This window comes from Engystomops pustulosus, chromosome 1 (assembly GCF_040894005.1).
Source record: "Engystomops pustulosus chromosome 1, aEngPut4.maternal, whole genome shotgun sequence".
In the NCBI taxonomy this organism is placed as follows: Eukaryota; Metazoa; Chordata; class Amphibia; order Anura; family Leptodactylidae; genus Engystomops; species Engystomops pustulosus.
This window is the reverse complement of record NC_092411.1, coordinates 162,447,728-162,469,286: the sequence shown is the minus strand read 5'-3', so window position 1 is coordinate 162,469,286 and position 21,559 is coordinate 162,447,728. Positions and strand designations below refer to the sequence as shown.

Genomic DNA, 21,559 nt, shown 5'->3' with positions numbered 1-21,559 from the left:
TCTTTACTAATAATTCATCTTTAGCTTATTGATGAGATTTTAGGTCACTTATCAATGAGATTTCAGGTGCATTCACCCTACCAGAAAAATATGTTATGTTTATTCTATAGATCACTAGGATTATAATGATATGTCATTTATATAGTATAAATATTTTTCAAATTTTACTAAAGAAAAACTAGTACAGAGAAAATCTCGGAGACATAACTTATATTTTATGGTTGACAGAGCTGGTTTAGGGCTTATTTTTTACATGTTGAGTTGTTCTTTACAGTGATACCATTTTGGCACTAATTACTTTTTGTAATCACTTTTTAGAACCCTTTTGTGAAGGGATTTTATGAAAAATGTTACATTTTTGGCTAGTTTTTCATGGGGTTTGTACGGCATTCACCGAGCAGATCAAATAAGGTTTCAGATTTGATGTACCGTATATTCCGGGGTATAAGACGACCTGGTGTATAAGACAACCCCCTTACTTTCCTGTTAAAATATAGAGTTTAAGATATATTCGCCGTATAAGACTACCCCTTTTCCAACGCCTACAAAACACCAGTAAAAATTAAAAAATTTTTAATTTAACATGGTCCTTTTTTTAATTTAAATTCTTATGACATGCAGGTATATAGCAGGAAAACTGTCGCTCATAAACATAAGGCATACAACAACAACATTACCATCGTCCATTTTACTGTAAATGTTACCATACTGTACCTTAAATTTTTATTTTATTAAATATTCCATGCCATGTACTCAGAAGCGGGAAAAAAATTCCAAATGCAATGAAAATGGTGAAAAAACGCATTTGCGCCATTTTCTTGTGGGCTTGGATATTACGTCTTTCACTGAGCGCCCCAAATAACATGTCTACTTTATTCTTTGGGTCGGTACGATTAAGGGAATACCAAATTTGTAAAGGTTTTATAATGTTTTCATACATTTACAAAAATGAAAACCTCCTGTACAAAAACTATTTTTTTGATTTTGCCAACTTCTGGCGCTAATTACTTTTTTATCGGAAGACCCGAGGCTGCCATGGAGACGGATCGCCGCCCCCCGATGACGTCACGGGGAGCGGCGATCCCAGGTAAGATGGCGGCGCCCAAGCGCCGCTATCTTTTTGAGGCTGCCGGCAGCTTTGCCAGTAGCCATCGCTGTGAAAACACCCGCGATCGGTGCTAGCACCGATCGCGGGTGTCACCGGTAAGCCTTTGCTGCAATATGCAGCAAAGACTTACCGGCTATGGAGAGGGCTCAGCACGACCCGGTCAATTACCGGCGTATAAGACGACCCCAGACCAGACAGAAGATTTTTCTGTCTTCAAAAGTCGTCTTGTACGCTGGAATATATGGTATATTGTTAGGGACGAGGCAATACCAAATATGTGGAGTTTTTGTGATTTTGTTATTTTTATTTTATTAGATTTTTATAGGGGAAGTTGGTGTTTATGGGTCATTTACTTTATTTAATTCATTATTTTATTAAAAAGAAACTTTTTTAAGTGTTTTAAACAGTTTTTATTTTTTTACATACAGGTTAGCTCAAACAAAAGATCCTCTGATCACTTGTTCAAGCTGTTATTCACTTAACACAGTGTAATACACTGTGCTATGTAATAACAGCGTGCCCATTGTTTTACATACAGGTCCTACCAGGAGGCAGGGCTGGCTCCCACCAACATCTTGCAGCCCTGGGGCATTGCCTGACCTTGGGGCTGCCATCGGAGCAACGGACCCCCCTGTAAGCGCTGCAGAGTGTTCAGATAGATGTTGGAACAACCTTGCATGCCGCGATCATGCTCGACTGCGGCGTGTAAGGGGTTATAGTCTTTGACTATTGATGCACAAGGACAATGCGATCTATTGATATATATATTACATACAGACACTATTAAACTTTACAAGCATGTAATATTTGTATTACCTACAATATCTGATGAAAATTGATTGAGAACGAAATGAGGTTTAAGGGCCATATTTTTATTTTGCATCTGTCAGTATGTCATAACTTGTCACCTCTGCATCTCTGCATGTTGAAGGTCTGTGAGATGGAGACCGTCATTACGGAAAGTTATCATCCAGCTCGGGGCTTGGCTACTTCCTGGTCACGTCCCATCTCTGCTTAACTGATTGCAGAGTAAGGAAGTGAAACTAGGGTATGTTGAGGCTTTAGACCCTTGGCCCATTACTGACATGGGTAAAAAAAAAAATTGGCTTAAACAAATAAAAAGGTCACATGACTGCACAAATGCAATTTTCAGGGCATCTTTTAGTGAAGGTCTTTTTAACAGTAAAAAAAGAAAATGGACATCTTAATGCGCATATAGAATTCGCTGTGCCCATATTCCAGCTGAAGAAAATTTTCTAGTAGTGTAGAAAATATTGATGCTTGAGTGAGGCTGTCCTGAAGTTTACATTTGGTTATATAGCTAATAATATAACTTTTTGTTCTTCCTTATTCCTCTTCTCCTGCAGGGGTGCAGCAAGAAACATCTAGTACAAGTTCTGCTGGACTTCAACCATGGTTGATTGGTCTCACAGCCATGGTTGTGTTCCTTTTCATTGTGTTTGTGTTACTGATTGTAAACAGAGTCTGGTGCAAGAAAAGGTAGGTCTTAAAGTATCTATTTTACTAAATCAACACTGAAGTGTTGTTTTCTATTCTTTGAAAGATTCTAAACTGTAGCAGGCAAAGGACTTCTATAATTTATGACCCAGGCAGTCGGCTCATACTATGGAATCCATAAGCCAATAGAAGTAAATGTGCTAGTTGTGGCTACAGATAGAACATAGTCTTATTCTGCATTTGTGTGCAATGAGGCCTTAAAGAAAAACTACCATCAAAATCAATCATGGTAAACCAGGGGTACTCATAGATCCAGGTACTGTGAATGTGGTAATTTTTTTATATTTGTTATCCAAGGCCTACTTCCTTCTAAAATAATTGTTTCAATTATGCTAATGAACCCAAAGGGCTCCGGGGCTGTTTCAGAACCCCTCAGTGATGTCTTTTCACTGGTTGTTACAATGAGCAGAGCAAGTCTCCCCTCCCCTTGCACTTCCTGCTGCTGCTTAAGTATTTATGTTTATTTTAATAATTATATATTGCACCCCATTATAAATTTACATACTGTTCCCTCCTAATTTATATACAGCCCCATAATGATTTTTATAAGCATCACCACCCTCACTAATGAATATATATAACATCCCCCTAGTGAATTTATAAATAGTTCCCGTACCTTAATTTTATACATCCCCCCTAATACATTTCTATACATCCTGCTAGTTTATTTATATAGGCATTTTCATATTGTATATAGCTACTGTAACATTACATACATGCTTCCGTTATAGTATTTTTGTACGGCCAATGTTACCAAAGTAGCAGAGCACAGCCCCACTGCATCAGACAAACAAGGTCTCCCACAGTATGTCAAGAGACCAAACTCTTTGTTTTCCAGTAAGAGACCCAACTCCAACAACCCCAGGGACGCTTTTTCCAGCAGTGATGAGCAACCACAAGAAAACTGTAGAAGATATAAAACAGCACAGCTCTAATGAGACAAGGGCTCATACACACATTCACATACAAGTACATACATATTCATATACACACATATGCATACTCAAATAGATACATGCTCATACACACATATAGATGCATGCTCATACACACAGATACATATTTATATACATACTTCTTGTATATAGACACTCATTCACATGTTTACCTTCTGAGGTCAATCTCTGCTCCAACCTATGATTGGGAGGGTTCAGCCCACTCCAGGACTTCTCCTCAGCATATACAACACAGCCACCATTGCCCTCCTCCTCCCTCTAACCGGACTCCCTCCCTGCTGTGTACTGGGAAGCGGGACAAAAATTCCAAATGCAGTGAAAAAGATGAAAAAAACTCATTTGTGCCGTTTCCTTGTGGGCTAGGATTTTACAGCTTTCACTGTGCGCCCCAATTGACATTTCCACTTTATTCTTTGGGTCGGTGCGATTACGGCGATACCAAATTTGTATAGGTTTTATGTTTTCATACATTTACAAAAATTAAATTAAAACCTACTGTACAATTTTCTTTTTATTTTGCCATCTTCTGGTGCTAATAACAAAACAGAGCTGTGGGTGGTGTCATTTTTTGTGACTTTTGAAGAAGTTTTCATTGTTATCATTTTTGGACTGTACGACCTTTGATCACTTTTTCTTGATTTTTTTATAGTTTTCAAAATGGTAAAAAAGTGGACGCTATTTTCTGTTATGGGGTTAAACGCAGTGAAAAACCGTTATTATATTTTGGCAGATCGGGCATTTTGGGACGCGCATAATCTAATGTGTTTATGATTTTTACTGTTTATTTATATTTATATCAGTTCTAGGGAAAGGGGGGGATTTGAATTTTTGGCTTTTTTTATTATAATTTTGTTTAAACTTCATTTTTATTTTTACTATTTTTCAGACTTCCTAGGGAACTTTAACCCTAGGTTGTCTAATCAATCCTATCATATACTGCCATACTACAGTATGGCAGTATATGGGGATTTTCTTCCTCAATCATTACAATGTGCTAATAGTACATTGTAATTAAGAGGTCAGCACGAGTCAGCCTCGGGTCTTTGGAAGACCCGAGGCTGTCATGGCGATGGATCACTGCTCCCGGTGATGTCACAGGGAGCGACGATCCTCGGCAATGGGCGCCGCCATCTTTTTAAAGCCGGCGGCGATCGGCTAGCACCGATCACAGGTGTTACCGGTAGACTTACCGGCTATGGAAAGGGGTCAGCCAGCTCACACCGCGCGCGTCGGTAAGGGGTTAACAGAATTTTGCACACACCATGTCATCATGTCATGTCATCAAATAAAATAGGGCGAGGGTGACATGTTTGTTGCCAAGGGGGAGAGGACAGGTTCATTTTCTAGAGGTCTAGTGGGAGGGTGGGGTCATACTCATTGCCAAGAGGGAGGGGGACATGCTCGTTGTCTAGGCAATGGTTGCGGCAGGAAAGGGGCACTATTCTTAGTAAATGTGCCCCAATGTATGCACAGGTCTCCAGACTTGCCCTACACATCCCCACAACACACAGCACTAATCAAACAAAAACAACATGTAGTTGCTGGCCTCGGACAGCCCATTTCTGTGAGCTGCTTAGAGTAGGTGTATTTTTTGTGCCAGCATAAGTGCAAGTTTGAAAAAAAAAAACACTGAAAAAAAAACAACAGATGGGAAGATAGATGCAGCGCAATGGCAGAAAAATTGCTCAATTTTAAAGTTTTGGCTCAATTTTATGTTTTGAGGTATCTGAGAATTTTCTGTGAAAAACATCGCAAAAAGGCAGAAATTGAGCAGATGTTAAACATTTGTGTGGCTGGTGCAGTCTATTCCTACACAGCACACATAGCTGATACACATCATCTAAAACACATCAGAGTAGTAGAAAAATAGTCGGCACTCACCGTTTTTTTTCCTTAAAATATACTTTTTCTTTTATTTCATATCGTTTAAAAATTGTTCAGTTTCACAGGGAGAGACATCTGACAGCAGGAAAAAATAGGGGTTAGAGGGACGAGTCGTTTTGCGCTGTCCTAGCGCTTCATCTTGCCTACTGCTGCATGGCGTTCCAAACAATTTAAGCTAGCCGCCAAGCAAAACCCCCTGACGTCACACAAGACACACCCACGACCTTTACCTGTTGCTATTGGTTAAAAACAAGGATAGGGGAGGGGTCAGGATTTGACCACCCCCTAGAAAAGGGCTAGATGCGGCGTCGGACCAGAAAGAGAACCACTCCGTTATTATCCTCCAATCATTGATTCGGTAGGCGGAGCTAAAACCTTTGACAGCGAAACGGACCTAAATGGAGACTGAATCTGATGCAAGATCACATATCTCTCCCACCGAAGGTGGGGGCGTGGTACGTTGACTTAGGGGAAGGACTTAGTGAAATGCAACATCCAATACATTTTAAGAAAGGGCAGAACTGGACCTACGGAAAAGTTGTAGTTTGGTCTAACCAAGTTATGTATTATTCTCTAGGCACATTTAAGACAGTTTAAAGGTATAGTTACACCAACATGATTATAATAAACAATTTTTCGATTTTTCATAGAAAGACTCCCATATCGTTTTTATCATTTAGGCCTAAGGCTCCAAGAGCCTCCGTTTTTATTATCCACCATGCCTCTCTTCTAAGAAGTTGTTTGTGTCTGTCACCCCCGTGTACCGGGACGGGCACTGCTTCTAATCCTGCAAAAGACAAAATCTCGGGGTTACCATCATGTGTGGTCCTGACATGCTCTATTAAGCGTGGAGCACCTTTGCCATTGATAATAGAATTTTTGTGTTCCCTAAACCGCGTGAATAAATTTCTTATAGTTTTGCCTATATAGAAATGTCCACATGGGCAAAAAATGACATAGACAATAAAGCAGGATCTGCACGTGATAAAGGAATTTACTCTGTGGTCTATACCTCCTATTCGTAGGGTTTTCCCTTGAATCATCTGGGAACAGTGGTTACAGTTGCCACATCTATAATTCCCTGGGGGGGTCATTTTTTTTAGCCAGTTTTTTTCATTATTCCTCTCTGGTAATCTGCTTCGTACTACGAAGTCTTTGATGGTTTTGCTTCTTCTGAAGGTCACCGTGGGGCCATTTTCAGCTATCTCTTTCAATTGTGGGTCTGATTTAATTATATGCCAATTTTTGTGGATCGCATTTTTTATTTTATCAGCCATTGGGCTGAAATCGAAGGCGAAATTAAATTTTATTAAATGGTTCTCTCTTTTCTTTTTTTGAAATGGTGTGAGTTCGGAAAGTGATTTTTCTGCACTTATTCTCGCTTTTTTCAGTAAATAAGGAGGATAGCCTCTTTTTAGGAGTCTGTTAGTCAACTCGTCTGCCTGTTTATGGAATAGTTCTGTATCACTGTTAATCCGTCGTAGGCGGAGGTACTGGCCGTATGGTATAGCTCGTTTTACATGATGAGGGTGGTAACTGGTGTAATGCAAATATGTATTGGTGGCTGTAGATTTTCTAAACATGGTAGTGACCAGTTCATTATTTTTAACCAATATTTCCACATCTAAAAATTCAATTTTCTCCCCTCCAAAATTATGTGTGAAGTACATGTTCATGACATTTCGATTTAGATACGACACGAAATCTTCAAATTCTTGTTTTGTGCCTGACCAAACAATGAAAATATCGTCTACATAACGATGGTAATACTGAATCATTTTTAGATATATATTTTCTGTCGTGTAGACATATTTATCCTCAAAAAAGGCTAGGAAAATGTTTGCATAAGTGCATGCCATGGGTGTCCCCATGGCCGTCCCGTCCAACTGCCTAAACCATTTCTCTTGGAACTTGAAGGTATTATTTGATAGGACGAATTGTGTAGCCTCGCTAATGAATGCAATTAGATTAGAATCTTTTCCTGCCTCGGTAAGTATTTTCTCAATGGCCTCAATTCCAATTTTTTGTGGGATTCTTGTGTAGAGGCTCTCTACATCAATGGAAGTTAAGTGAAAGTTGTTCTGCCAGACACAATTCTTAGATATTTTTAGGAAGTCGTTTGTGTCCTTTATATATGAGGGAATTTTAGTCAATAAGGGTCTCAGAAGCCAATCAATATATTTTGATAGGGGTTCAGTCACTGACCCTATCCCGGCGACTATTGGACGACCGGGAGGGTCAGTGAGTGATTTGTGTATTTTTGGTAAGTAATACCATCCCGGTTTGCGTGGGTGTGTGGGTATTAGTCTTTCTGCTGTTGGCTGAGAAATAACTCCTCTCTCTGTGTATCCTCTTAATAGGGAAATTAATCTGGTTTTTATTTTTAAAGTCGGATCTATTTTTAACTGTTCATATGTTTGTGTATTTAACAATTGCCGTTCGGCTTCTCGTATGTACGCCTGATAGGACAATACCACTACGTTACCCCCCTTGTCCGCTTTTTTTACAATAATTTCCCTATTTTCTTTTAACCATATAAGGGCTTCTTTCTCGCTTTTTGATATATTTGCTTTGTCGTTGTCATGAATTAATGCTTTTATGTCTTGTAACACGTGTTGCTGAAAAATATCTATAGCACTACCAGATGGAACGGGAGGATTGAATGTGGAAGGATTACCACCCCTGAAAAAACCTTCTCTTTTGGGGTCTGGAACCTCGGGTTCCGATATGGCTAAGAGGCACTCCGCCTCTTCTGGGCTTGGTGGATTATGCACGAAGAATCCTAGGGGGCCTATTTCGATTGGAGTTTCCCCTATCTTTTTCTTTTCCCCCTTATTCTGTCCTGAATCATGATTTACGAACCATTTTTTTAAGTTTATCTTCCTTACTCCCTTAAACAGGTCTACCTCAAATTTAACTTGATCAAAATTTTGTACTAGGCTAAATCCCAGCCCTTTAGATAATACAGAAATACAACTACTATTTAGGGGAATTCCTGATAAATTAATTACGGTCAGTCCATCTTTTACACATCATCTGTCACATCAGAAGACAATACAATACACTTGTGGACTCGGAGATGAGCGGAAAGCGGAAAAAGAAGAATAGAGACAGGTTATGAAAAACACAGCAGAAACTTCACAACAACATAGCCAGCCAGCCGGCCAAATATTCATGCAGAACGTGCGCCAGAAATCATGAATCTGGTTCCCCCTACACAGGCAAACTGCACACAATGAGGCACATTTACTTACCCGGTCCATTCGAGTTCCAGCGGCGGTTTCTCCGATGAGCGTTCGGGTCTTCCGGCGATTCATGAAGGTCCTGCGCCCGATGTCCACCAGGTGTCGCTGCTGCGCTGAGGTCCGCTGAGTTGCGTCGAGTTCACTGATCTCTTCCTGGTGCATGTAAGTATGGCGCGTGCGCCCATTTTTTTTTTTAAATGCGGCAGTTTTTCCGAATCCGTCGGGTTTTCATTCGACCACACCCCCTATTTCCGTCGCGTGCATGCCAGCGCCGATGCGCCACAATCCAATCGCGTGCGCCAAAATCCCGGGGCAATTCAGGGAAAATTGGCGTAAATTGGAAATATACGGGTAACTGTCGGGAAAACGCAAATCGGGCCCTTAGTAAATGACCCCCATTGGGGCACATTTAGGAAGAACAGTGCACAGGTCTCCAGACTTGTGCTTCACATCCCCCACAACACACAACATTATCCAAACAAAAACAATGTGCAGGCTGAATTCCTGGCTTCGGGCAGCCGGCCCCTGAGCTGTAAACCTGTATTAGGTAGGTATATATTTTAGAACCATCATAAGCGCAAGTTTAAAAAAACCACTAACCCCACTGACATGAATTCACAGTGGCTTTAGGATGGACGGACACAGCGCTAATGTATTGAGGACTGCGCTGAAGACCATAGGAATGGGAGGCAGGGTGCAGCAATGCCAGTGTCATCACGTGACCCGTGTCATGACATCCCTTGCACGGGCCGGCATCTCTGTCTCGTGTCCCGGGCACTACTGTGAGCTGACTGGCGACAACTAGATAAGTCATCTCACAGAGAACACGCAGGCACCCCCCGCAGTCACCGCCTCTCCCCTGCGTGATTGACAACCCCCCTGCGGTCACATGTTACATGGGACTGCATGGCTGGTGTGGCTGAGGTGTATTTTTGCTTTGCTACTGGGGACGAGGCAGCTGTATGTAGCTGTGCTACTGGGGACGAGGCGGCTGTATGTAGCTGTATTACTAGGGCCGAGGCAGCTGTATGTAGCTGTGTTACTGGGGCCGAGGCGGCTGTATGTAGCTGTGCTACTGGGGCCGAGGCGGCTGTATGTAGCTGTGCTACTGGGGACGGGCGGCTGTATGTAGCTTTGTTACTGGGGACGGGGCAGCTGTATGTAGCTGTGTTACTGGGGACGGGGCGGCTGTATGTAGCTGTGTTACTGGGGACGAGGCGGTTGTATGTAGCTGTGTTACTGGGAACGAGGCGGCTGTATGTAGATGTGCTACTGGGGACGAGGCGGCTGTATGTAGCTGTGCTACTGGGGCCGAGGCGGCTGTATGCAGCTGTGCTACTGGGGCCGAGGCGGCTGTATGTAGCTGTGCTACTGGGGCCGAGGCGGCTGTATGTAGCTGTATTACTAGGGCCGAAGTGGCTGTATGTAGCTGTGCTACTGGGGCCGAGGAGGCTGTATGTAGCTGTCCTAGTGGGGCCGAGGCGGCTGTATGTAGCTGTGTTACTGGGGCAGAGGAGGCTGTATGTAGCTGTGCTACTGGGGACGAGGCGGCTGTATGTAGCTGTATTACTAGGGCTGAGGCGGCTGTATGTAGCTGTGCTCCTGGGGCCGAGGCGGCTGTATGTAGCTGTATTACTGGGGAAGAGGCGGCTGTATGTAGCTGTGTTACTGGGGAAGGGGCGGCTGTATGTAGCGGTGTTACTGGGGGCGAGGTGGCTGTATGTAGCGGTGTTAATGGGGAACTGAACATAGAACAGAGCATTGCATTCAATTACTGATATCTGATGGAGCTGATCATATTCATATGGTGTATATATAGACCTTTATTTTTGAAAGAGGCCATAGCCTTAAAACATTATAAGTAGAGATGAGCAAGCACTAAAATGCTCGGGTACTCGTTATTCGAGACGAACTTTTCCCGATGCTCGAGTGCTCGTCTCGAATAACGAGCCCCGTTGAAGTCAATGGGAGACTCGAGCATTTTTCAAGGGGACCAAGGCTCTGCACAGGGAAGCTTGGCCAAACACCTGGGAACCTCAGAAAAGGATGGAAACACCACGGAAATGGACAGGAAACAGCAGGGGCAGCATGCATGGATGCCTCTGAGGCTGCTTAATCGCACCATTATGCAAAAATTATGGGCAACAGCATGGCCATGACAGAGTGACCGAATGAGGCTAGATAGCATCTAAAACATGCAATAATTGACCCTGACACTATAGGGGACGGCATGCAGAGGCAGCGGCAGAAGTGGCAGGCTAGAGAGTCTCATGGCGACATACCCTAAATTGACTCAGGTTTCACCAAAGGAGGTGAAATGATTTCCTATGTGAACAAAAGGTTGACAGTATATTTAGTCGATAACACAGCATGGTAGCGACATAGTGACCAAGTTCCATAACGTATCTGGTGAAACACCCGAAAAATGAGCCTGACACAGCTCTTTTGATAAGGGGACGACATGTGGAGGCAGCCATGGAGACGACTTCCATGATTAAGAGCGACAGTAGGGGGCATTCATATTGCGCTGCTATGATCGCAACTTCAGGTCTTGGAATGGAGCTGGCGGTCCACTGCCAGGCGAGATTTCGCCTGTCCAAGCCCCTGTCTCTCGGCTCTTCCCCACCCAAAATGGGTCTGGGGGCCAGAAGCGTTTACTTTGAAAAAATTATAATTTTCAAATCAGGCCGGGTCGTTTGAATATTTCACCTAGGAATAATGGAATAGCATAGTGGTTCTATTTTTAATTGTTTTTACGGAAATGGTTCCATGATTAAGAGCGACAGTATGGGGCATCCATATTGCGCTGCTATGATTGCAACTTCAGGTCTCCAGCATGGCGGCGACAGATGGGCCGAGTTCCACTATGTATCTGGTGAAACACCTGAAAAATCTGCCTGACACAGCTCGTTTGATAAGGTGACCATGTATGGAGGCAGTGAACTAGTAGTAGATTAAAGGTGCTGCAGTTAAAACTATGTTAGTTGGATCTTGAGATGGAGCTGGCGCTCCGCTGCCAGGCGAGCTTTCGCCAATCCAAGCCCCTGTCTCTAGGCTACTCCCCAAACAGCACTTCTAAGAACCTTTTGTATAAGATCAAGTGTAGTAGCGTTCTTATAAGTTTGGGATATGGCGGGTGAGGGGAATGTAAACAGATGCGCAAGAAGCGCTGAAATAATATCGGTAAATGATAAAAGTTTGCCAGTATATTTTGTGGATTACACAGCAGGGTGGCGACAAAGTTAACAAGTTTGATGTGGAAGCCATGAAAACAACCCAAAATTCTGCCTGCCACAGCTCGTTTGATAAGGGGACCATTTATGGAGGCAGTGAACTAGTAGTAGATTAAAGGTGCTGCAGTTAAAACTATGTTAGTTGGATCTTGGCATGGAGCTGGTGCTCCGCTGCCAGGCGAGCTTTCGCCAATCCAAGCCCCTGTCTCTAGGCTACTCCCCAAACAGCACTTCTAAGAACCTTTTGTATAACATCAAGTGTAGTAGCGTTCTTATAAGTTTAGGATATGGCGGGTGAGGGGAATGTAAACAGATGCGCAAGAAGCGCTGAAATAATATTGGTAAATGATAAAAGTTTGCCAGTATATTTTGTGGATTACACAGCAGGGTGGCGACAAAGTTAACAAGTTTGTTGTGGAAGCCATGAAAACAACCCAAAATTCTGCCTGACACAGCTCGTTTGATAAGGGGACCATGTATGCCTACAGTTCATGCCAGTCGCTGCACTGGCTGCCAGTCTCCTTTCGAATACAGTTTAAAATAATAACCCTCATCCATAAAGCTCTGTATAATGCTGCACCCCCCTACCTCTCCTCTCTTATCTCAGTCTATCGCCCAACCCGTGCTCTTAGATCCGCCAGTGATCTTAGATTAACCTCTACCCTAGTGCGGACCTCCCACTCGCGTCTCCAAGACTTCTCTAGAGCTGCACCAATTCTATGGAATGCTCTGCCCCGGACTATCAGACTAATACCTAACCTCCAAAGTTTCAAACGTGCTCTTAAAACCCATTTCTTTAGGCAAGCCTATAACACTCATTAACTGCATGAAGTTTTAACTCTTCTACTAACCCGTCCTGTGTCGTCCTCCCATCTGTTATCCAGCAACCAAAAGCCACCAGACTTCTCTGCAGTCCCATTCACCCTGGACCTGGTATATAAGATGACGGCTGAGTGGTTCAACCGACAGAAATTCCATTTATTATATTTTGTTCTATTCCCTAAGAAGAATGGCTTGACCATTAAATATTCTTTTACCTCGTGTTACCCCATCATCTTCATAAACCGTAAGCTCTGGCGAGCAGGGACCTCACTCCTGTTGTTCCATACAAATGTTGTGCTCTGTTACATTACATTTGTATTTGTTTCCTATGATTTCTAAAGCGCTACGGAATATGATGGCGCTATATAAATAAAGATTATTATTATTATTATTATTATTATGGAGGCAGTGAACTAGTAGTAGATTAAAGGTGCTGCAGTTAAAACTATGTTAGTTGGATCTTGGGATGGAGCTGGCGCTCCGCTTCCAGGCGAGCTTTCGCCAATCCAAGCCCCTGTCTCTAGGCTACTCCCCAAACAGCACTTCTAAGAACCTTTTGTATAAGATCAAGTGTAGTAGTGTTCTTATAAGTTTGGGATATGGCGGGTGAGGGGAATGTAAACAGATGCGCAAGAAGCGCTGAAATAATATCGGTAAATGATAAAAGTTTGCCAGTATATTTTGTGGATTACACAGCAGGGTGGCGACAAAGTTAACAAGTTTGATGTGGAATGCCCTGTAATAGCTCTTGGGCGGTGTGCCTTTTATCGCCTAGGCTCAGCAGTTTGAGCACCGCCTGCTGTCGCTTAGCGACGGCACTGCTGCTGTGCCTAGAGCTACCGACTGATGGCGCCATGGCCACGGATGGTAATTCGGAGGAGGAGGAGGTGGCGGAGGGGTGGGAGGAGGAGGAGGTATAGTAGGCCTTTGAGACCTGGACCGAGGTAGGCCCCGCAATCCTCTGCGTCGGCAGTATATGACCAGCCCCAGGGTCAGACTCGGTCCCAGCCTGCACCAAGTTAAGTGTAGTAGCGTTCTTATAAGTTTGGGATATGGCGGGTGAGGGGAATGTAAACAGATGCGCAAGAAGCGCTGAAATAATATCCCTAAATAGTAAAAGTTTGCCAGTATATTTTGTGGATAACACATCAGAGTGGCGACAAAGTTAACAACTTTGATGTGGAATCCATGAAAACAACCCAAATTTCTGCCTGACACACCTCGTTTGATAAGGGGACGATGTATGGAGGCAGCTATATGGACGAGTTTTGGAGGTAGCAATGGAGACAACGTGTGGAGGCTGCTATGGAGACAATTTAATTTGGATAGTGCCTGTATGTGGCAGTCCAAAAAAGTTTTCAAACCAGAGGAGCAGGTAGGTGGCCCTCCAGAAAAATGAAATAGATTGAGTGCCTGTATGTGGCAGTCCAAAAAAGTTTTCAAACCAGAGGAGCAGGTAGGTGGCCCTCCAGAAAAATGAAATAGATTGAGTGCCTGTATGTGGCAGTCCAAAAAAGTTTTCAAACCAGAGGAGCAGGTAGGTGGCCCTCCAGAAAAATGGAATAGATTGAGTGCCTGTATGTGGCACTCCCAAAAATTGTTTAAAACAGAGGACCGGGTAGGTGGCCCTCCAGAAAAATTAAATGCATAAAGTACTATAGCTAGAGCCAGTGGGCCCTGTCAAAAAATAGCCAGTTTCCTCTGCTTTAGTGTACAAAGAGGAGGAGAGGAAGGAAAATGAGGAGGAGGAGGAGTGCATAAATTATTCAGGTTGAGCTTCCTTCACCTGGTGGAGATTGGAAATTATGAGAAATCCAGGCTTTATTCATCTTAATAAGCGTCAGCCTGTCAGCGCTGTCAGTCGACAGGCGTGTACGCTTATCGGTGATGATGCCACCAGCTGCACTGAAAACCCGCTCGGACAAGACGCTAGCGGCAGGGCAGGCAAGAACCTCCAAGGCGTACAGCGCCAGTTCGTGCCACATGTCCAGCTTTGAAACCCAGTAGTTGTAGGGAGCTGTGTGATCATTTAGGGCGATGGTATGGTCAGCTACGTACTCCCTCACCATCTTTCTGTAAAGATCAGCCCTACTCTGTCGAGACTGGGGACAGGTGACAGTGTCTTGCTGGGGTGACATAAAGCTGGCAAAAGCCTTGTAAAGCGTACCCTTGCCAGTGCTGGACAAGCTGCCTGCTCGCCTACTCTCCCTCGCTACTTGTCCCGCAGAACTACGCACTCTGCCGCTAGCGCTGTCAGAAGGGAAATAGTGTTTCAGCTTGTGCACCAGGGCCTGCTGGTATTCATGCATTCTCACACTCCTTTCCTCTCCAGGGATGAGAGTGGAAAGATTTTGCTTGTACCGTGGGTCCAGGAGAGTGAATACCCAGTAATCGGTGCTGGAATAAATTCTTTGAACGCGAGGGTCACGGGATAGGCAGCCTAGCAAGAAATCTGCCATATGCGCCAGAGTACCAACGCGTAAGAATTCACTCCCCTCACTGGCCTGACTGTCCATTTCCTCCTCCTCCAACTCCTCCAACTCCTCTTCTTCTGCCCATACACGCTGAACAGTGAAGGACTCAACAATGGTCCCCTCTTGTGTCTCGCCAACATTCTCCTCCTCTTCCTTCTCATCCTCCTCCACCTCCTCCGATATGCGCTGAGAAACAGACCTAAGGGTGCTTTGGCTATCAACAAGGGAATCTTCTTCCCCCGTCTCTTGTGACGAGCGCAAAGCTTCCGACTTCATGCTGATCAGAGAGTTTTTCAACAGGCCAAGCAGCGGGATGGTGAGGCTGATGATGGCGGCATCGCCACTGACCATCTGTGTTGACTCCTCGAAGTTACTCAGCACCTGACAGATATCAGACATCCACGTCCACTCCTCATTGTAGACTTGAGGAAGCTGACTGACCTGACTACCAGTTCTGGTGGAAGTTGACATCTGGCAGTCTACAATCGCTCTGCGCTGCTGGTAAACTCTGGATAACATGGTTAATGTTGAATTCCACCTCGTGGGCACGTCGCACAACAGTCGGTGAGCGGGCAGTTGGAGGCGGCGCTGCGCTGCCCTGAGAGTGGCAGCATCTGTGCTGGACTTCCTGAAATGCGCACAGATGCGGCGCACCTTCGTGAGCAAATCAGACAGATTGGGGTATGTCTTGAGGAAACGCTGAACTATCAGATTTAACACATGGGCCAGGCATGGCACATGTGTCAGTCTGCCGAGTTGCAGAGCCGCCACCTGGTTACGGCCGTTGTCACACACAACCATGCCTGGCTTCAGGTTCAGCGGTGCCAGCCACAGATCAGTCTGCGCCGTGATGCCCTGTAATAGTTCTTGGGCGGTGTGCCTTTTATCGCCTAGGCTCAGCAGTTTGAGCACCGCCTGCTGTCGCTTAGCGACGGCACTGCTGCTGTGCCTAGAGCTAGCGACTGATGGCGCCATGCCCACGGATGGTAGTTCGGAGGAGGAGGTGGAGGAGGGGTGGGAGGAGGAGGAGGCATAGTAGGCCTGAAAGACCTGGACCGAGGTAGACCCCGCAATCCTCGGCGTCGGCAGTATATGACCAGCCGCAGGGTCAGACTCGGTCCCAGCCTCCACCAAGTTAACCCAATGTGCCGTCATCGATACATAGTGGCCCTGCCCGGCAGCATTCGTCCACGTGTCCGTGGTCAGGTGGACCTTGTCAGAAACGGCGTTGGTCAGGGCACGGATGATGTTGTCTGACACGTGCTGGTGCAGGGCTGGGATGGCACATCGGGAAAAGTAGTGGCGGCTGGGGACCGAATACCGAGGGGCGGCCGCCGCCATGAGGTTGCGAAAGGTCTCGGTCTCTACTAGCCTATAGGGCAGCATCTCCAGGCTAAGCAATCTGGAGATGTGGACATTAAGGGCTTGGGCGTGCGGGTGGGTTGCACTATATTTCCGTTTCCGCTCCAGCGTCTGGGGTATGGAGAGCTGAACGCTGGTGGATGCTGTGGAGGATCGTGGAGGCGACGATGGGGTTTTTGTGCCAGGGTCCTGGGCAGGGGGCTGACTATCAGCTGACACAGGGGAAGGAGCAGTGGTGTGCACGGCCGGAGGTGAACGGGCTTGGTGCCACTGAGTGGGGTGTTTAGCATTCATATGCCTGCGCATACTGGTGGTAGTTAAGCTAGTAGTGGTGGAACCCCTGCTGATCCTGGTTTGGCAAAGGTTGCACACCACAGTCCGTCGGTCATCCGGTGTTTCCTTAAAGAACCTCCAGACTTCTGAAAATCTAGCCCTCGCCGCGGGAGCCCTTGCCACGGGAGCTTCACTACGTGACACTTTTGGCGCTGATGCACCTGCTCTGGCCCTGCCTCTCCGTCTGGCCCCACCAGTTCCAACCTGTTCTGGTCGAGGACTCCCCTCCGTCTCAGAAGCACTGTGTTCACCCGGCCTCTCAACCCAGCTTGGGTCTGTCACCTCATCATCCTCCGATCCCTCAGTCTGCTCCCCCCTCGGACTTCCTGCCCTGACAACAACTTCACCACTGTCTGACAACCGTGTCTCCTCATCGTCGGACACCTCTTTACACACTTCTTCCACTACGTCAAGAAGGTCATCATCACCCACAGACTGCGACTGGTGGAAAACCTGGGCATCGGAAAATTGCTCAGCAGCAACCGGACAAGTGGTTTGTGACTGTGGGAAGGGTCCAGAAAACAGTTCCTCAGAGTATGCCGGTTCAAATGCCAAATTTTCATGGGAGGGGGCAGACTGGGGGGGAGGAGGCTGAGGTGCAGGAGCTGGAGGAGTGCCGATTTCGGTGACATGGGTGGACTGCGTGGAAGACTGACTGGTGGACAAATTGCTCGAAGCATTGTCGGCAATCCACGACATCACCTGTTCGCACTGTTCTGGCCTCAACAGTGCTCTACCACGAGTCCCAGTAACTTCAGACATGATGAACCGAGGGAGTGTAGCTCTGCGGCGTTCCCCTGCTCCCTCATCAGCAGGTGGTGTCTCACCCCGCCCAGGACCACGGCCTCTGACCCCTGCAGTAGTTGGACGCCCACGTCCCCGCCCTCGTCCTCTACCCCTAGCCCTCGGGTTAAACATTTTGAAAATGAAAGTTATAACTTTAATTTTTTTTTAACTTTTTTTTGTGTTTTTTTGTGTTTTTTAGTTTTTAAAACCAAACGATGCTATCCTATTGCTATGGCTATTTTCTAGCCAAGTATGAAAGCACACTGCTATGCCAGATGAGATGACGCTGAGTTATGAAAAAATAAACGTAAAATAAAAAGAAACTGGCAGACTGTGCCTAATTGAAATCCAACCCCTAATAAATTTTCCCACTTCGGTCTTTGCGATGGATATGTGCGTCACTAAGCGCTAAACACAGCGGTCGCAAGTCTCACTACAAATTCCTCACAATTTGGTAGTAGATGCACTGCAGCAAGGACAGCCACCAGCAGATCAACCAGAAATAAAATATATATAATGCTATTGTAGGCGTAAGTAAGCCGTTTGGATTCTCCTTTGGCTATTTTCTAGCCAAGTATGAAAGCACACTGATGAGATGACGCTGAGTTATGAAAAAATAAACGTAAAATAAAAAGAAACTGGCAGACTGTGCCTAATTGAAATCCAACCCCTAATAAATTTTCCCACTTCGGTCTTTGCGATGGATATGTGCGTCACTAAGTGCTAAACAGAGCGGTCGCAAGTCTCACTACAAATTCCTCACAATTTGCTAGTAGATGCACTGCAGCAAGGACAGCCACCAGCAGATCAACCAGAAATAAAATATATATAATGCTATTGTAGGCGTAAGTAAGCCGTTTGGATTCTCCTTTGGCTATTTTCTAGCCAAGTATGAAAGCACACTGATGAGATGACGCTGAGTTATGAAAAAATAAACGTAAAATAAAAAGAAACTGGCAGACTGTGCCTAATTGAAATCCAACCCCTAATAAATTTTCCCACTTCGGTCTTTGCGATGGATATGTGCGTCACTAAGCGCTAAACACAGCGGTCGCAAGTCTCACTACAAATTCCTCACAATTTGCTAGTAGATGCACTGCAGCAAGGACAGCCACCAGCAGATCAACCAGAAATAAAATATATATAATGCTATTGTAGGCGTAAGTAAGCCGTTTGGATTCTCCTTTGGCTATTTTCTAGCCAAGTATGAAAGCACACTGATGAGATGACGCTGAGTTATGAAAAAATAAACGTAAAATAAAAAGAAACTGGCAGACTGTGCCTAATTGAAATCCAACCCCTAATAAATTTTCCCACTTCGGTCTTTGCGATGGATATGTGCGTCACTAAGCGCTAAACAGAGCGGTCGCAAGTCTCACTACAAATTCCTCACAATTTGCTAGTAGATGCACTGCAGCAAGGACAGCCACCAGCAGATCAACCAGAAATAAAATATATATAATGCTATTGTAGGCGTAAGTAAGCCGTTTGGATTCTCCTTTGGCTATTTTCTAGCCAAGTATGAAAGCACACTGATGAGATGACGCTGAGTTATGAAAAAATAAACGTAAAATAAAAAGAAACTGGCAGACTGTGCCTAATTGAAATCCAACCCCTAATAAATTTTTCCACTTCGGTCTTTGCGATGGATATGTGCGTCACTAAGCGCTAAACACAGCGGTCGCAAGTCTCACTACAAATTCCTCACAATTTGCTAGTAGATGCACTGCAGCAAGGACAGCCACCAGCAGATCAACCAGAAATAAAATATATATAATGCTATTGTAGGCGTAAGTAAGCCGTTTGGATTCTCCTTTGGCTATTTTCTAGCCAAGTATGAAAGCACACTGATGAGATGACGCTGAGTTATGAAAAAATAAACGTAAAATAAAAAGAAACTGGCAGACTGTGCCTAATTGAAATCCAACCCCTAATAAATTTTCCCACTTCGGTCTTTGCGATGGATATGTGCGTCACTAAGCGCTAAACACAGCGGTCGCAAGTCTCACTACAAATTCCTCACAATTTGCTAGTAGATGCACTGCAGCAAGGACAGCCACCAGCAGATCAACCAGAAATAAAATATATATAACGCTATTGTAGGCGTAAGTAAGCCGTTTGGATTCTCCTTTGGCTATTTTCTAGCCAAGTATGAAAGCACACTGATGAGAGGACGCTGAGTTATGAAAAAATAAACGTAAAATAAAAAGAAACTGGCAGACTGTGCCTAATTGAAATCCAACCCCTAATAAATTTTCCCACTTCGGTCTTTGCGATGGATATGTGCGTCACTAAGCGCTAAACACAGCGGTCGCAAGTCTCACTACAAATTCCTCACAATTTGCTAGTAGATGCACTGCAGCAAGGACAGCCACCAGCAGATCAACCAGAAATAAAATATATATAACGCTATTGTAGGCGTAAGTAAGCCGTTTGGATTCTCCTTTGGCTATTTTCTAGCCAAGTATGAAAGCACACTGATGAGATGACGCTGAGTTATGAAAAAATAAACGTAAAATAAAAAGAAACTGGCAGACTGTGCCTAATTGAAATCCAACCCCTAATAAATTTTCCCACTTCGGTCTTTGCGATGGATATGTGCGTCACTAAGCGCTAAACACAGCGGTCGCAAGTCTCACTACAAATTCCTCACAATTTGCTAGTAGATGCACTGCAGCAAGGACAGCCACCAGCAGATCAACCAGAAATAAAATATATATAACGCTATTGTAGGCGTAAGTAAGCCGTTTGGATTCTCCTTTGGCTATTTTCTAGCCAAGTATGAAAGCACACTGATGAGATGACGCTGAGTTATGAAAAAATAAATGTAAAATAAAAAGAAACTGGCAGACTGTGCCTAATTGAAATCCAACCCCTAATAAATTTTCCCACTTCGGTCTTTGCGATGGATATGTGCGTCACTAAGCGCTAAACACAGCGGTCGCAAGTCTCACTACAAATTCCTCACAATTTGCTAGTAGATGCACTGCAGCAAGGACAGCCACCAGCAGATCAACCAGAAATAAAATATATAACTCTATTGTAGGCGTAAGTAAGCCGTTTGGATTCTCCTATGGCTATTTTCTAGCCAAGTATGAAAGCACACTGCTATGCCAGATGAGATGACGCTGAGTTATGAAAAAATAAACGTAAAATAAAAAGTAAATGGCAGACTGTGCCTAATTGAAATCAAACCCCTAATAAATTTTCCCACTTTGGTGTTTGAGGTGGATATGTGTGTCACTAAGAGCTAAACACAACGGTAGCAAGTCCCCCTGCAAATTCCTCACAATATGGTACTAGCTGCAAATAAAAAAAAAAAAAGTATAACGTTATTGTAGCCCTAAGAAGGGCTGTTGGGTTCTTGTAGAATCACTCCTGCCTAATAAGTAAGCTAATAGAACACCCTAACGCTTTCCCTGACCAGCAGCAGCTCTCTCCCTAGCGGCATCCAGACACAGAATGATCCGAGCAGCGCGGGCAGCGGCTAGTCTATCCCAGGGTCACCTGATCTGGCCAGCCAACCACTGCTATCGACGTGTAACGGTACCACGTCATGCTGGGTGGAGTGCAGAGTCTCCTGGCTTGTGATTGGCTCTGTTTCTGGCCGCCAAAAAGCAAAAACGGCGGGAGCTGCCATTTTCTCGAGCGGGCGAAGTATTCGCCTGAGCAACGAGCAGTTTCGAGTACGCTAATGCTCGAACGAGCATCAAGCTCGGACGAGTATGTTCGCTCATCTCTAGATGCTATCCTATTGCTATGGCTAGTTTCTAACCTACACTGACAGCACACAACTGGATTTTGTGCTGTGACAGATGACTTTGAATTATAAGATAAA

General features: G+C 44.7%; 1 protein-coding gene across 1 annotated transcript in view; it reads left to right on the top strand.

The window, feature by feature from the left end:
- The window catches only part of SMIM24 (small integral membrane protein 24), a 64,635-nt gene that overhangs the window by 4,912 nt on the left and 38,164 nt on the right, over nt 1-21,559 (top strand). The window contains exon 2 of the mRNA XM_072126581.1: nt 2,476-2,608. Coding sequence (XP_071982682.1) covers nt 2,476-2,608 — 133 coding nt within the window. The remainder of the gene's footprint in view (nt 1-2,475; nt 2,609-21,559) is intronic.